Source organism: Arachis hypogaea, chromosome 6, assembly GCF_003086295.3.
Source record: "Arachis hypogaea cultivar Tifrunner chromosome 6, arahy.Tifrunner.gnm2.J5K5, whole genome shotgun sequence".
NCBI lineage: Eukaryota > Viridiplantae > Streptophyta > Magnoliopsida > Fabales > Fabaceae > Arachis > Arachis hypogaea.
The window spans coordinates 115,101,258-115,118,729 of NC_092041.1; the positions used below are offsets into that span (position 1 = coordinate 115,101,258).

The 17,472-nt window shown below is 23.9% G+C and overlaps 1 protein-coding gene across 2 annotated transcripts; it reads left to right on the plus strand.

The window, feature by feature from the left end:
* The first annotated feature begins 1,328 nt into the window (after positions 1-1,328).
* Positions 1,329-12,068, plus strand: LOC112755995 (homeotic protein knotted-1). Of its 2 annotated transcripts, none has more exons than XM_025804370.3 (6): positions 1,329-2,064; positions 2,375-2,500; positions 2,765-2,897; positions 9,325-9,584; positions 10,119-10,345; positions 11,792-12,068. In XM_025804370.3, exons 1-5 carry the CDS (start codon positions 1,594-1,596, stop codon positions 10,323-10,325), a joined length of 1,197 nt encoding a protein of 398 aa, XP_025660155.1. In that variant the 5' UTR covers positions 1,329-1,593; the 3' UTR covers positions 10,326-10,345; positions 11,792-12,068. The 2 variants fall into 2 exon arrangements, with proteins under 2 accessions (XP_025660155.1, XP_025660156.1); XM_025804371.3 differs by having other exon boundaries at positions 9,340-9,584; positions 11,792-12,014.
* Positions 12,069-17,472: the final 5,404 nt, after the last annotated feature.

A 17,472-nucleotide genomic window follows, 5' to 3' on the forward strand; every position in this document is an offset into this window, starting at 1 on the left:
TGTGCAATAATTGATATGAAGAACAAATTAAAGCTTCACACAAAAGAGATTATTATTATTAAAGCAAAGAAAAAATTCAATCAAACAACCCGATCCGAACACTACTTGAGAGAGAGAGTGTGTGTGTGTATTATATCCTTATTTATATTTAAATTTAAATTTTATATTATTGTGATTAATTTTTAGAAAAATGATATCACTATTCCTAGTTTTTTTTTTTTTTTATATATTATCAACTTTTGTGTGTAATTTTTCTAAATTATATTTCATTCTCCTTATTTTTTAACTTCATGGTGATAGGAAAAAAGTTCTATTATAAAATAATTTGCATACATATAATAGCTAGATGTGTGATATTAATTAGAGAAAAAAAAGTCTACACTCTCTAATTTTTATGATAGCTAACTTTTAAATAATTTTAAAAATATTTATTAATGCTTGGATTAATGAATTAATTAGTATTGAATTTATTTTAATTTTTATTAAAATGAAAATTTTAAAAATAAAACGTATTAGTTATATGATTAAAATAAATTAAGTGTATGCAAAGATTAAAAATATGACGCCATTCTAACTCTTCTCTCACGTGCACACATTACAAAATGATTAATAAGTCTAATATTTTCTATGATTATCTTTATTTTGGAACACATTATTTTTATTTCTTAATTAATTTTATAAAATATGATGTCATGTTATACACACAGTTTTTTCTCATATACTATTTAAATTTTTATATGATAATGAAATTATTTTATAAAAAAAAAAAAAAAGAAGATTTGTTAAAGAATAACTATTCTACTACTTGCTTTTACATGATGATTTTTAAAATACTTCTTTTTCATTTTTCTCGTCGCAAATATAATAAAATTGAAAGAAAGTCTTGTCAACCAGCTCTCTCTCTCTCTCTCTGAATCCGTACAACAAACTTACATGTGAGTGTTTCTTCGCTGGTTAAAAAAAATCTAGTGCGGTGCAATCATAATCTTAATGGAAGATTTTCAAATGTATCGTCGTAGTCGTATATCAGTGATTTTTAACCATTGATCTTAATTATATATATTATATATATTTTTTATAATTAAAATCAACGGTTAAAAATTACTGAAATATTGGTACGACGGTACACTTGAAAAATTTTCGATTTTAATTCACTTCACCAAACTTTAATTTCCTTTATGCTTCAATTTTCTTCTATACCCTCTTCCCTTTTTTTTTCCATTATTAAACACCTTCAAGTATATATATATATATGATTTTTTTATTTTTTCTATAATAGTATGTTGCCAACACAAAAATAAAAGCATTATTTTCTGGCATATCATCACATAACATTCATTACATATACTAAATCTCTCTCATATATGGTTTTCATTATTAGGGTTTCAACTTTTCAACTATCCTTTGAGAAAAATCCACTCATAATAAATAACAAATTAAAGTAGGGTACTTTCTAATTTCTCTCTCTAATTTTTCTTTCTCATTGCTAGCTTTCCTCCTCCTCCTTCTTTCTTTTAGCTGAGTAGTAGTATAGGGAGAAGATTTCTTATTAATTTCATTTTAAAAAAAAAAGTCTTTTTTTTTTGGGTTGTAATGGAGATGGAGGAATACCCTAATAATAATAATAATAGTAATAATAATAATAATAATTTGAGGCCAAGTTTCTTGTACTCATCAACTACTAATAGTGCTTCTCTTCATAATCATCATCATCACAACCAAGTTCCAATCAACACCTTTAATCTTCAATCTTCAGATCATCATCAACAATGTTTTGAATCTGATGATAATCATCAAGTTCTTGTTGTGAAGACTGAAGCAATTAGCACCACCCCACATCATCATCTTCAAACTCCAATTCTTCATCACTATCCTTTATTGAGGGGAAACAATAATAATATGCATCATCCCCACCATAGCCAGCAACACCATCATCATCAACAAGGAGGGAATTACAACCAAAGCTCCAATAATGGTGTTGGTGAAGTTGAAGCCATCAAAGCCAAAATCATTGCTCATCCTCACTACTCTAATCTCTTAGAAGCTTACATGGATTGCCAAAAGGTAATTAATTACTTATCATTTCAATTAATTATTAATTTATTTTATTTATTAACCATTTTTAGTATGCTTACAAAAACATTATTCTTTTTTTTTTTTCCAAAATAGATAAAATTTTTAATTAAAAGATGTTTTAAATCTAACATTATTTAATTCAATTACAATTTACACATTTTTTTTGAATATATCTTTCTTTATTTCCTTTTTCTTTATCTCATATAGTTATAATTTATCTCAGAAAACCACCGCAAAATAACCGTCGCTATCTTAAGGAATTGTTGTAGTGGTTTATCTATAACAACTTAATTTGTAGGTTGGAGCTCCGCCGGAAGTGGTGGCGCGACTGGTGGCGGCGAGGCAGGAATTTGAGGCACGGCAACGATCTTCAGTTAGCTCAAGGGAAAGTTACAATAAGGACCCAGAACTTGACCAATTCATGGTGTGGGGTCTTCTTTTTAATTTAAATTATTATTTATTTTTATAAAATATTATTCTTTTTTGGGTGGGTTTTCTCTTTTGCTAAATTGGGCTTTCTAGATTTTAATTTTCACCTACTTGTTAATTAATGGTATTGATTGATTGATTGATTCATGATTTGATTATGGAATAATATAGATTATTATTATGTATTTATGTGACCTTAGAGACACTAATAATATAATAACTTTTTATTTTTTATTTACTTATTATTTTTTTTTTATAGGAAGCTTACTATGACATGCTTGTGAAGTATAGAGAGGAATTAACAAGGCCTATACAAGAGGCTATGGATTTCATGAGAAGAATAGAAACACAGCTAAATATGCTTTGCAATGGACCCGTTAGGATCTTCCAAGGTATAGTCTGTATTTTAATTTAATTAAATTATAAAACTTTCTCTTTATAGGGTTGGTAATGATGAACAAGTGCCCTATTCCCCTTTTCACCCCCTTCTCAATTTTTCACAATTTCTTCTAAAATTCAATGTCGGCAAAGACTATGAGTCCATACAGAAAACAAGATTTAGAATTAAAATTTTATTTTAGGGTTTTATTTTTTAAACAATTAAAACTGAAAATTTTGTTGTATTTTAAAAAATTATGCATTAAATAAATAAAAGTTTAACCAACCAAATACTCTTGTTAAATAGTTCAATTTTTTTAATATAGATAATCTCAAATATATTTATACTAGGGTTTTTTTTAAACAAATTTTTTATAAATTAAAAATGTAATTTTTTTTTCTTTTACTAATAACCATACAATAACTGAATCTCACTCTAAAAAAAGCTCATTAATTCTGGCCTAGAATTTTTTTCCTCTAAAATAATGTTGGCACAAAATTTTGCGCATGGTTTCTGCAATTCTTGAAATTCGAAAACTCGAGGTGTTTGTGTACTGAGGCATGAAATTTTGACCAAAACATTTTTTCCAACCTTCTTCAAATCGTGGGGGATTATAGGGGACCCAGATAGAGAAGAAGATGCACAGAACCCTAATCACGAGCTTATAATAATATTATACCATTTTAAAAAATTTTTAGGGTTATATATATATATATATCTCACTTCGCCATTAATTTTAATCAAAGAAAGAAGCTAAGCACAGCATCTTTCTTTCTTTCTTTTTAACCCCATGATTTGACAAGTTAGTACAATTTTAATTTTAATTTTAAATACTTTATACACCTTGTTGGAAATATTGTCCACTCTTCACAATTCCATATGAAGTATGACCCTTTATAATAATAATAATAATAATAATAATAATAATAATAATAATAATAATAATAATAATAATAATAATTACAATTTTTTTATTTTGCTAAAACAAACCCAAATTCTCTACTCTACTCTAAGCTTGTTGTTGTCTTTCCCAGGTTTCATTAATTCTGAGTTCTGACAAAGTGATTCTTTTTAGGGTTTTCCTAGTTAATCAATTTGAATTTTGTAAACCACAACATACATTTTCACACTATATTTTGCTAAGCAAAACGGTTCATTGGGTTTTGTATCATATGACAACATTCTTGTAAAAGTAAAGTGACAATTAGTTTCTGAGGATTTTAATTTTAGATTAATTAATTTTAAAAAAATATTAATTTAATTTTTTAAGATAGTAAAAATAGATATATGATATTTTTTAATAACTTATTAACTAAAATTTAATAGTGATATTTATATATATTATTAATTATTCTGATATGTCTATTTATAAAAGAGTTTTATAAATAATAATTTTTTGAATAAAATTTTACTTGTTTTGATAGGATTTGTGAAAAATAGAAAGTAGTTGATAAAAAATATATGAAAACTCAAAAGATAATAAATATTTCACTGTCCAAAACAATGTCCAAAACTATATAGTTTTTATGCTCATGTTACATTAATGAGACATGCACCATTGTAAATAATAAAATATATAGATAATTTCATTTTGTTTAACACTATTTATTGATAGAATAATATATATATGTCCATCGTTTGCTATCTTAAAGAGTCTAGTTAATTGGTATTTTTTTTTCAAAGACTAATTAATTCAAGATTAACATCTTCAAGAATTTAAGAATTTAATTATCACTTTACTCATCGTATAAATATAATTCCTTTTACACATACACACGCTATTATCATTTGTAGTCTTCAATTAATTATGAAATTAGAATGAGTATATTAATTATGAAATTAGAATGAGTATGTAATAAAATAAAATATTATTTTTATTTTTAATATTTAAAAAAATTTAAAATCATTCTTAATGTCTAAATTATTTAAAAACTTTTGAAAAAAAAAGCATGTATATATACAATAAAGTATAAATTATATTGTTTTATTTTTAATATGTCAAAATTTTTAAATATATAATTTAATTAAATTTATTTTTAGCTTTAAATAATTTTATTTCTTTTCAACAATTTCAATTTTTTTACAATAGATAACTATTCAGTTGATTTTTTTTATTTTGTTTTTAATAAAAAAATTTTATTTAGAATGAAAATAATATCATAATAAGAGTAAAATTAAAAAGATTGATTTAAAATAAAAATAATGTGACTAAGAATATTTTATTTAGACGTAATTAAACAATAATTGAATAATTATTTATGGTAAAATTGATAATATATATTAAAGGATTAAATTAAAATTTATTTTAAAATTAAAAATAAAATTTAATTGAATTAAGCATTAAAGAAGTTTAATACATTAGAGAATTTATATTTTATTGTAGATGTTTTATATTTTTTTTACAAATTTATGTACTAATTATTTTACAAGTCGTATTGCATGATAGGTAAAATTTTTAAGAGTAAAATTAAAAGAAAAATAGATTTACTTAGAATGAAAGTAATACGATTAAGAGTAATTTATTTAGATGTGATTAAAAAATAATTAAATGATTATATATCATAAAAACATTAATATTATTAAATAAAGTTTATTTAAACTAAATATTAAAAATTTTTGATATATTCGAGACAAAAAGAGTATCGTGTTTTTTTCTTTTAACAGAAGTTTATCTACTAGTAATGAGTAAAATTTTTAAATTTGTAATACAATTTATTCGATTAAAATTTATTTTCATTATACTTGATTTGATAATTCTTTTAAAAATAATGTATTATTTTTGTTTTTAATATTTTTGTCGTATTTAAATTTTTAATGATTCAAAATCGTTTTAATTTTATCACATTATTAACTCTATTAACAGATCACTAATATTAATATAATTTTAAAATATTAAAAATTTAAATTAAATAATTTAAACAATAAAAACAATTTTAAAATTTACTCTAAATATTAGAGTGAGAAACTATAATCTACTCAATTACTAGCGGCAGCACAATAACTGAAAGAATACATTGGATGCCGTTCCAGTCCTCCAAGTTCCCATGGACACTGTGCGACGATTGGATGTTTTCTACTACAAATAATAAATATATGAAAAATATTAATTTCATATTTAAAATATATATTTAAATAATTAATGAAATTCAGTCTTTCTTAAATCAATAACTTTTAAGATTCATTTAAATGAATAAAAGAAACATTTTAAATTTAGCATCTTATATTTTTTATTTCTTGTATTTAAAATATAAAATTAATCTCTTTAAAATAAGTATATTTAAGTTTAAAATAAATTATAATTTAAACAAAAATAAACCTAAAAATTTAACGTCTAAACTCTAAATTTTTAAATTTAAATTATTAATCCTAAACTCAAATTTAAGAGATATTTTAAGATTTTAAGATTGAAAATCAATTTTAATTTAAGTTGGTGGTTAGTTTTCTAAAAAAATTAGAAATTAAATATATAAAAGTTTAATATAATTAATTTTTGGATTTAAAAACTGATTAAAGACGAAATCGTTATTGCAGGCTAAGTAGCATTTTTCATATATTTTTGTAATTTTTTTAATTTAATTTCTTTCTCCATGTATATGTACATGTCTTATATTCCGTGCGTAACGTCTGTATTGAAATGATAAAAATGGTATTTACTAAAAACTTTTTTTAATGATTAGTAATATTAATGAATGTCTTTGTTTCTTGTATTTCTTTAATTAATACTTTATCAATAAGAATATTACATTTAAATACATTAATATGAAAATACCGTGTATAAAAATGATAATAACATGAAAAGAAGGTTGATAAGAGTGGGTTTAGGAACACAATGAATTCAATTATTTAGGGTAAAGTATACTTTTTATCCTTAAAGTTTGACAAAAGTTTTAAAAATATCTCTAAGTTTTATTTTGTTTCAATTTTGTCCTAAAAGTTTTCGATTTGCATCAAATATACTCTTGAAGGCTAATTTTTCAAAAAATTTAAGACCAATTCAACAACAATTTCATAAGAACAACCTTCAACACACGCAAATCAAGCATCATTTTCATGCATTATTGTTAGATTGGTCTTAAATTTTTTGAAAATTTAGCCGTCGAGGATATATTTGATACAAATCAAAAACTTTTGGGACAAAATTAAAATAAAATAAAATTTAAGAATATTTTTAAAACTTTTGCCAAACTTTAAGGACAAAAAATATACTTTACCCCAATTATTTATTAACACAGTCAATTTCTTCATCAATGGCTGCCTTTTCAATGAGAGTGTATGCCTCACTTAGAATAGAAATTTTAAGGTATTTTTGGAGTATCCTATTCCCTTAAAGTAAACTTCCCACGTGTGGAAACTGTTAAAATGAATAAAACTTATGGGCAACGTAAAAAAGAAAATGTATGAGTTGTTCAACAACTTTTGTAAGCTATCGATATATGAAAAATTTCTAGTTAATAATCATGCAAAATAAAAAAAAAAGTAAAATTAAGAGAAAAAGTAAATGTATAATTGACAAAACTAAAGTTTTGCTTTGGAAAAAATAATTGTTTTATATTGTTAAACTTGTCCAAATAATATTGTCCGTTGCTGAGGACTAATTATTTTTAGGTTTAATTATTTTATTGGTCTCTTTAGTTTTGTAAAATTTTCAATTAGATTCTTATATATTTTTTCTTTTTAATTGAGTTCTTACACCAAATTTTATTTTTAATTAGGTTCTTATACTTTTTTTTTTCCTTTTATTTGGGTCCCTGCATCAATTTTTTTTTCTTAATTGAAATCCTATATAATTAAACTAATTACTGTTAAGAGGGACTGAATTGAAAAAAAAATTGGTACATGGACTTAATTAAAAGGAAAAAAAGTATAAGGACCTAATTGAAAATTTTGCGAAACTATAGGACCAACAGAGTAATTAAACCTTATTTTTATAATTAATTTAAAAAAATACTAATGTCATTCTCATTTTCTATAATATCATTTCTTATATAATTTTTTTGTCATTATATGTTTGTATAAATTTGTTAAAAAAAAAGGAATGTATTATCAAACTAGGAGTGAAATTATCTTCTTCTTTTTTAATTTAAAAGTCTTATAAAAAATTATGTGATTATTAAAATATATAAGTTATAAAAGAAATTGAACCCCAAATGTGTCATTATTGTTGGGTGTGTGCACTTATTTTTGGCTTAAATAGTTGATGTGCACCTTATTCAATATTTTAGTACTATAATCATTACTATAAAGAGCACTAACAAATAATTTAGTAGTACTCTAACAACTATGTGTGCCTCTCCTATTGAAAGATGGAAAAGGCCTTAATTTAGCATAACAATAATTGGATTATTAAAACAACCATGGATTTACATATTGCTTCATTTAGATGCATGTGTCTACTAATTACTTCTTACATACTCATATCTACAAAGATCAAAACTATTATGGCTTAATTTTAGAATAAATTATCATTTGTATTCATAAAAGATATAAATGCTGATAAATATATCCATATAAAAATAAAACGACAACTATAATTATAGAAGATGGCTTTCGTGTGTCAAGAGTACCCAGACGTTAGTTACACAATTGGTCTATTAGGGTATTCTTGGCACACGAAAACTATCTTCTGTGAATATAATTGTCGTTTTATTTTTATATGGATATATTTGTCAGCGTTTGTATCTTTAATGGATACAAATGGTAATTTATTCTTAATTTTAAGTATATTATATTGTTGAATAATTTGTTATTGAAATAATTATATCAAATTATTCTAAGCTTATATTATTTACTATATAGATTTTGTTGATCAAATTTTATATTAATCTAAAATAATTGGGTCCACACCATTTTATTTAATTTGTATACATGAAATCAAAATGTACATTCAGTTTTTATAAAATTTGACACACATAAGTAGCATGATAAAATAATTAATCAACAATAATTGAATTGATCAAAGAGATATATTTTATGAAAAAGTTATCCATGATCATATATAATATAGTATTTGCTCTAACAAAGTGTAAATTTATATAGGTTTAATTACTCTATTGTTCTTTATAGTTTTACCAAATTTGTAATTTGATTCCTATATTTTTTTCTTTTTAATTAGGTTCTTACACGACTATTAATTTTATAATTAGGTTCTTTTTATGTCAAAAAACGTTAAAATTAACAGAATGTTTTTTTCAAAAAACATGTGATTAAAGATCTAATTAAGTTCTTAATTATGGATACTTTCAATTTGCAGAGAAATATGAAATTAACTATAACATTTTTTATATTAGAAAGGATCTCGTTATAAAATTAAAAATGATGTATAGACCTAATTAAAAAAAACATGTATAAAAACTTAAGAAGTAACAGAGTAATTAAACCTAAAATTATTCCTTATGCCATAAATGTTTATCATTGTTGAGGAAATAATGATGGTTATTCAGATGAGAAATGTGAAGGAGAAGGAGGTGGTTCATCGGAAGAGGAACAAGAGAACAGTGGTGGAGAAACAGAAGTAGCAGAGATTGATCCAAGAGCTGAAGACCGTGAACTGAAGAACCATTTGCTTAGAAAATATAGTGGTTACTTGAGTAGCCTTAAGCAAGAACTCTCCAAGAAGAAGAAGAAAGGAAAACTCCCTAAGGAAGCTAGGCAGAAGCTCCTTAACTGGTGGGAACTTCATTACAAATGGCCTTATCCTTCGGTATGTAAATTTCTTACATTTCTTTACAACCTCATACATTTTATGAATATTCAATCAACAACATACATAATCATAGAATTTTTTCTTTGTATGTTTAAGCTTATGAAATATGTACACTTAATTGAGTCTCTGTATTTATGTCTCAGATACATTTTAAATACTACATTCATCTGACACTTGTATAATTCACGTCTTACTTATCTAATTGCGTCATAATAAAAAATATTTTTTTATATATTTAGACACATCCAAATATGATCACATATTTAGTATTATTCTTGAAATATATTTTTAAATTGAGTTTAGAAATATTGTATATTATTAACTATTAATACAAAAATATCTAACATATTTTATATAATATAAAAAAGATATTAAAATAATAAGAAAATTAGTTTATATTTTAATATTAATAAAATATTAAGATGTTTCAGTATTCATGATTCATAGGCTTAGTTTTTTTTTTAAGGATAAATGATTTTATGAGAATGTTATTACAAAATTTCCCCTTATAATATTTTAAAATTACTGCAGGAATCAGAGAAGGTGGCACTGGCAGAATCAACAGGTTTGGACCAAAAACAAATAAACAACTGGTTCATAAATCAAAGGAAGAGGCACTGGAAACCCTCTGAAGACATGCAGTTCATGGTGATGGATGGCCTTCATGCTCATCAGAAAGCAACCCTCTATATGGATCCTCATTATTTGCCTGATCCTCACTACCGTCTAGCTCCATGATCAACACCTCTTAATTAACTGTAAGCTAAGCTATCACCTTCTTTATATTTTTAACCTATTAATTAGGGTTTCTTTGTTATTATGTCGCATAATATTATAAAAATTACCGTAATTTCTAAAATAGCGCTCAAGATTATGACTTTTTTTAGAAGGGAGTCACTCAGATAAAGACGGTTAAAACGTATTTTTTTAAAGATATTTTTTAGTAATTAAAATTTATTATATATAATTATTAAATTGTGTTATTTTTGTCAAAATTAGATCAGACAATTTGATTTGACAAAAAAATGGTAAACTACACCTCAAACCAATTTAAATTAATATTTTTTATAAAAAATGATTACAATATTTCTATTATAAAAAATGACTAAAATACTCTTATTATTATTATTATTATTATTAAAATTTTGAGAACCCTAAATTTTAACCTTTCTCTTCTCTCTATGCTGTCATAGAGATTATTTTTTATAAAAAATGATTACAATATTCCTATTATAAAAAATGACTAAAATACTCTTATTATTATTATTATTATTATTATTATTTTGAGAACCTTAAATTTTAACCTTTCTCTTCTCTCTATGCTGTCATAGAGATTCTCAAAATTAATATATATAATAAGAATATTTTAATCAATTTTTATAATAAGGTTATTATAATTATTTTTTATAAAAAAAAAATATTAATTTAGGTCAATTCAATGTTTGGTTTATCACTTTTTCGGTCAAATCAATTTATCTTGTTTAATTTTGACAAAAATAATCCAGTTTAATTGATTATATATATTAAATTTTAATTACTAAAAACATCTTTAAAAAAAGACTTTTTAAGCGTCTTTATTTGAGTAGCTTCCTTTTTAAACACATGACCTTGAACCAGATAAATAATTACATCAGCCTGATCTCGTTTTTATTACGCATTTATAATAGCCATAATTACCATAAAAAAGGCCGTTTATACCAAATTATTTTATAGTTCTAGATTAATTTTGTAGTTTAAGACTAGAGGTTGATTTATATATATCGTAGATGAAGGTATCGGTGGTAATCTGAGAAAGAAAAGAAAAAGTGAAAACAGATAGAGAAAAGAGAGATCAGAGTGATGGAAGATTGGTTTGAGAGAGAGATTGATTTGTATGATTCAATGCAATGAGTTAGTTACACAGTTTGCTATTTATAGCCGATGCTTCACTATGTTCGTTGCAACTAACTTCTGAGTCTAGCTGGCATTCCGTAACAGCTTTTGCCAACTCAGCATAACTAACTGAATCAGTTAGGAGTTAGTTACAACTTTCCTAATATAGCTAACTGTTAGTCAGACTCTTCACTGATATATATAATTATATACACTTCACACTATTATTATTATTATGAAATTGTGCCTTTGATTTTTTAGTTGTTACACATCAACTATACAAAATTTTGGGGAGTGTGTAACTCTTAAGTTGTGATTTTTGGTGCATGCAGATTTGGAGCTAGCTTTAATTTCTGTACCATATAAGTTTGTAAGGATCCTATAAAGCCTTTTTGTTTTTCCCCTAAGTGTATATGATGATGATGATATATATGAGATGAACATATATATCCATCACAAAACTTGTGATGCTACTCATCATCGATGTTTAATTTGTGGGACCATCTTGGTCTATTTTATATTCATATGCTTCTTAAGTTTTCTTTTTCGGAACAACTTGGATATGTGATAATTAGTTGAGTTCAATTAATGATTTGATTTATATATTAAGTATAATGTTTCGAATTAATAAGAGCTACACTTGAATGTAGCTTTTAGAAGCTCAAGGAATCTAATCTCTAACAAACTACCTAACAAAAAAAGTAACTCGGAGTAACTAACTATAATAATCTTTTGAATAATAACTCGGAATAACTAACTATAATAGCCTTTAGAATGTCAGGATCCGATTTTCAGTAAACTGATTTTTTTGAGTATTTTATGAGACCTCAGTCGATGACTTCAGTCGATTGGGTAACACAACCAATCGATTGAATTATGAGACCTCGGGTTGTTTTGAAGCATTCAATCGATTGAGTAGTATCGATTGAATTATTAAAAACCCACATTTTAGTCATCGTTCAATCGATTGCGTAATATGACCAATCGATTGATTTTTGTGAAAACCATACTGCCTTGCAATTTTCAATCGATTCTTTTGTGATAATAACCTGTAGTCCAATCGATTGAGTTATGAAAATTTGAAATTCAATCGATTGTTTTGATAATCCAATCGATTGATTTTTAAAGAAATATGATTTCACAGTCCTTGACGAACGTCACGGATCAAATATAATTTTTTAATCGATTGGAATAGCCAAAAAGTTTATTACGATCAACGGAAGATCTAATTCATTATTGGTTTTGTTTTTGATTGTTAATAAACATAATAGATTAATGATAAAATAATAATTTATAAAATAAAAAATAAATTTTATAATTAAAAAAATATATGAGATTAATTTATAATTAAAATTAGATAAAGACTATTTATCAATTATTAAAAAATTTAAAAAATTATATTTTATTATAAAACTATTTAATGGTCCAAACGTTTTGGTACCATCAAATCCGATGCCAGGTTACCTAACACTTTTGATGAGAGGATTAACTTGTCTCTAGCATCCGATACATTAGAAAATGAACACATGCATGTACGAAATAATTATTTTATTAATTATCATAATAATTATTAGTGGCTAATTGGGTTTTGCCGACTAATGAAAATCATTGGTGAAATGACAAGAATGATGATGAAATGATCAAGAGTCAAGACTATTATTTATTATCACAATTTATTGATGTGATCACAGTAGTTAATTCGGTGTACATTAAGCTTTTGAGGGAATTAATTTAGTACCTTTTTGGTCCAATATAATTAACCAACCAAAACTAATTTGATCTACATTACTTTTGGAAGAAGTAAGTCTAAACTCATCAGTTTTGTATATTGTTATTTTGTCAAAAAGTATTTTTTTTTTAGGTGAAATATTAAGATTTTTATCAAGCATGTGTTTACACACTTTAAAACTATATTATATCTCTTAAAAGTAATTCTAATAATTTATTTTATCCAAACAAAAATTATTCTCTTAGCTTAAACGTACCTTAAACATACTCAAATCAAATACAATTCAATATATAAAAGAAATTCTTCGTCTAATTAAAATGAATTTGTCAAAAAGAAATTTCAAATTCTTACGATTTTGTTAAAAAGAAATTTCAAACTAATAAATTTGTCAAAAATCATAAATGTTAAACCAAACAGAACCTTACTTAATTAAAAATAAAAAATTTTTAAGTTTTAAAATAGTCTTTAAATTTTCACTCAACTTTTAAATTGGTCTTCTAATTTTAATTCTCTGATCTCAATTTAGATTTAAATTTTCACTCCATAATTCGTATTTTAGTTTCTTGAATGTTTTTTGTTAACAGCGTATTAACGTGACAAAAAAACATAAATAATTAGTGCTACGGATTAGAATATAAATTAACCATGTGTAATAGAATGATGTGTTAGTTAACGATACAAGATATATCAATATAAATACAAAATAATACACGTGTCATAACATGATTTGTCCATGTGTCAATTTGGTAATACATATTACTCGTATGTTATCATTGCAATAAATTTATATTGTCTTTTGAATTTTATTGAGCAACTTATTTTAATTTTTGAAATTAAATATCATAAAACAAAATAGTCTTTAGAACAATTTTACTTTTTTTTTTTCACAAATTCAAAATCCTTAATATTTCATCCATTAATTTCTTTTTCTATTTATCACGCACTACTTAAATATAAAATTTTTATAAATATTTTGTTTAAACTTTGATCATTCAAATGATTTATATATAATAATAATTAAATATTAATTAATTTGACAATATATAAATAAAATTTTTTAATTAAAAAATATAATGATTGATTAAAATAGATACTTTCTTTATTTTGCTTCAAAACATGCATATGTTATGGAAAAAAACTTATTTAAGTCTTATTTAACTTCTTAAGGAGGACTATTATTACTAATTGAATATTGATTGATTGAATAATTAAAAAGACCAATTATATGAAAATTCCAAAAAATAATTTGTTTAAAAAATAGTTAAAGAAAGACCAAATTTATCTTTTATATAGACATTATATATTTTTATATTTTTTTTCCTTCTATCTTTCATCGTCAAAATATATATCATTAGAATTTGAAAAGGATCAATGATATTATCATGTAAGAAAAAACAAAACAACAAAAAACAAAGCTTTTCATTATCACCATTAGGTTTACATATTTTAAGTTTATTAGTTCGATTTAATTGGTGATGATGTATTATATTTGATTGAAATATATTACTCTTAAAATAACTATTTAATAATTTTATATTTGAGCAATGAACATTTTTTTAGTTTAACAAAAAGAGAAAACAATTGTATAAAGAGAATGTTTTTTTTAATATTTTCTTATGTTGTAATTGTTTTTATAAAATGATTTGTTGTACAGTAATTTTTTTAAATAATTTTTCTATTATACATGTAGCAAGAGTTTTATTTAAGTTACATATAAAAAATAGATGAAAATTAATAAGTTTGAAAAATAACGAGAGTTTTTTTCTAATTTATGGAAAAAATTTTGAAAAAAGTTTAGTCCAAAAATTAATTTGATTCATAACTTTTTATTTTAGAGACTAAATTGAGATATTTAACATATTCCAGTGCTAATTTAAATTACTTGTAAGAATAATATTCTAGTAAATGTATAGACAAATTGTGTTATGATACGTGACACTAAAGGTATGTCACCACTTTTTTACATATATTTAAACTATGTAGGGCTGTCAAATGGGCTATTCCGGTCCATTTAGGTCTGACCCAATAAATTTGTGGGTTAAATGGGTTGAACCGTTTAAACCCACTTTATTCGCGAGCCATAATTTTTCAGTCCGGATCGTTTATGGTCAGCCCGTGGGTTAAATGGGCCAGTCCGTTTATTTATTTTATTTTATTTTTTAAAAAATAATATTTTTTTTAGTTGATGGATCGGATTTTCGGATCGAATCGAAAAAAAAAATATTGGCTAAAAAAGTTACTTTTTTTTAAAAAATATAAAAAAAATTGTACAGATCACCCATTTAGTCCGTGGGCTAGCCCGTTATTGTTGTTAATGTTTTATAAATTATTAAGGAAACTTTTTTTCATATTAATAAAAAAATATTTAAAAGTATATTAAAATAACCATAAATTACTTCTACAAAATAAAGAAAAATGATAGAAACTCAAGTTAACACACAAACCCCATTCTAGAACGCAATGATGATTCAATTGATTCATAGATAGAGTTGGCTGCTCCAAATTTTGGGCTTTTGCATGCTGTGCGTTGAAATTCACTTCCTTTCGCATGCAAAGACATTTGTGGATGTCAAATATATATTATCTTCACCGGCCTAATCTTTTAAGATTTGAAGCTTCATCTTCAATTTTCTTTCATTCATTTATTATTATCTGCTGCCATATATGATTAGACTCCACATGTATACTCCCATCCATATATATATAGTTTTATGGAAAAAAAATTTTCTGGAGGAATAAATATAGGGAATTAATTTTAATTAGTTAATATTTTTATTATAAAATTATTTAATTAATTTTTATTTTTTGGAGAATTTAGAGTTTAAGGCTAGAATTTAAAATTTAAAATTCAGGGTTTAAAATTTAGAATTTAAAATTAAAAATTAATTTTAAAAAATTGATTGATATTAACATTATTGTAAAAAAAAGCATATTATATAACTTTTATTTGAAAGGTACAAATACACACATAGGGATATTAGGCTGCGTTTATTTACAGAGACAGGAGACTGAGACATAGATACAAAGACACAAAATTATGTTTGACAGAAGAGACATGAATAGAAACAGTGTGTCTAAAGATACTGAATTAGTGTATTTTGTATCCATCATGACATGAAGGACACAGGGATATTAACAAGGAACACAACTTATTTTTTATTTTTTTTTATTATTTTTATTAATTTTTTATAATTATATTTTGTTATTATTATTTTTTTCATCTCAAATTTTTTGAATGAAAAAAATGAAAATAAATTAAATTTTTATAATTTATTTTAGTTTATCACCAGACAAAATATAAAAACACAAAATTTTGTATCTCTATCAGTCTAGATCAGATGTGGCATCTAAGTTCTAACCCGATGTTATAGTCGCCAATTATTATCCTGCATTGTATTTGAGGCTCTGAGCACAATATAATGGTCCTAATGGAGCCAAATTCAGCTCTATTAAAATTAAATTCTTTTATGTTTTCTGTTTTTATTATGGTCGACTCCTACAAAATAGAGAGAAAAGTAGAAATTAATGTAACTTTTTTTTTGGTTTAAAGCATGAAATTATGCAATATAAGCTCTAATATATTAAAATCCTTAAATAAATTTAAAATATTAATGATAAAATTAAAACATATATGAAACGTTAGTTAGGAACAAATTGAAACAAATTAGATCTTAAGGTATTTTTAAAATTTTTCAAAAACTTTAGAAAAAAATATATTTTATCAAAAATTAAAATTTAAAAAAAAAATTTTTTAGTAGGATCAACAAAGATTATATTATAGATTTTTAGGTCATAAAAATTATGATACTATATTATGAATTATTTCTTTTAAAAGTTTATCTAATAAAAAAAAGACACATATAATTCCATTTTTAACAACACTCAATATTCCAGCCAACCGTATTTTTTAAAAAATAATAATAATAGAAATTAAATCAAGTTTAAGTTTTTAAGATGTGAAAATTGTTTTCTCGGCCATCAGTAGTTATGACAAAAAATAACATCATTTATTATTTATTAATCTTCACTTTGTTTGTATTGAATTTCACCTCTCATTTATTCTGTTAAATTGAATTGTGATATAGTTATTTTATTTTTTTTGGTTATGTTGGTTTTGGTTATATCATTCACAATTCTGATGGATGTTGGTTGAAAAGTTACAATGGAAAAATCGAAGTGTGCAGTATTTTTTTTTTTTTTGCTGAATTGTATACGATTTGGAGAAGTCTATTTCTAGTTTGAGATAGTGGATTTCATGAGATTATTTGTGAAATAGACCGAAGT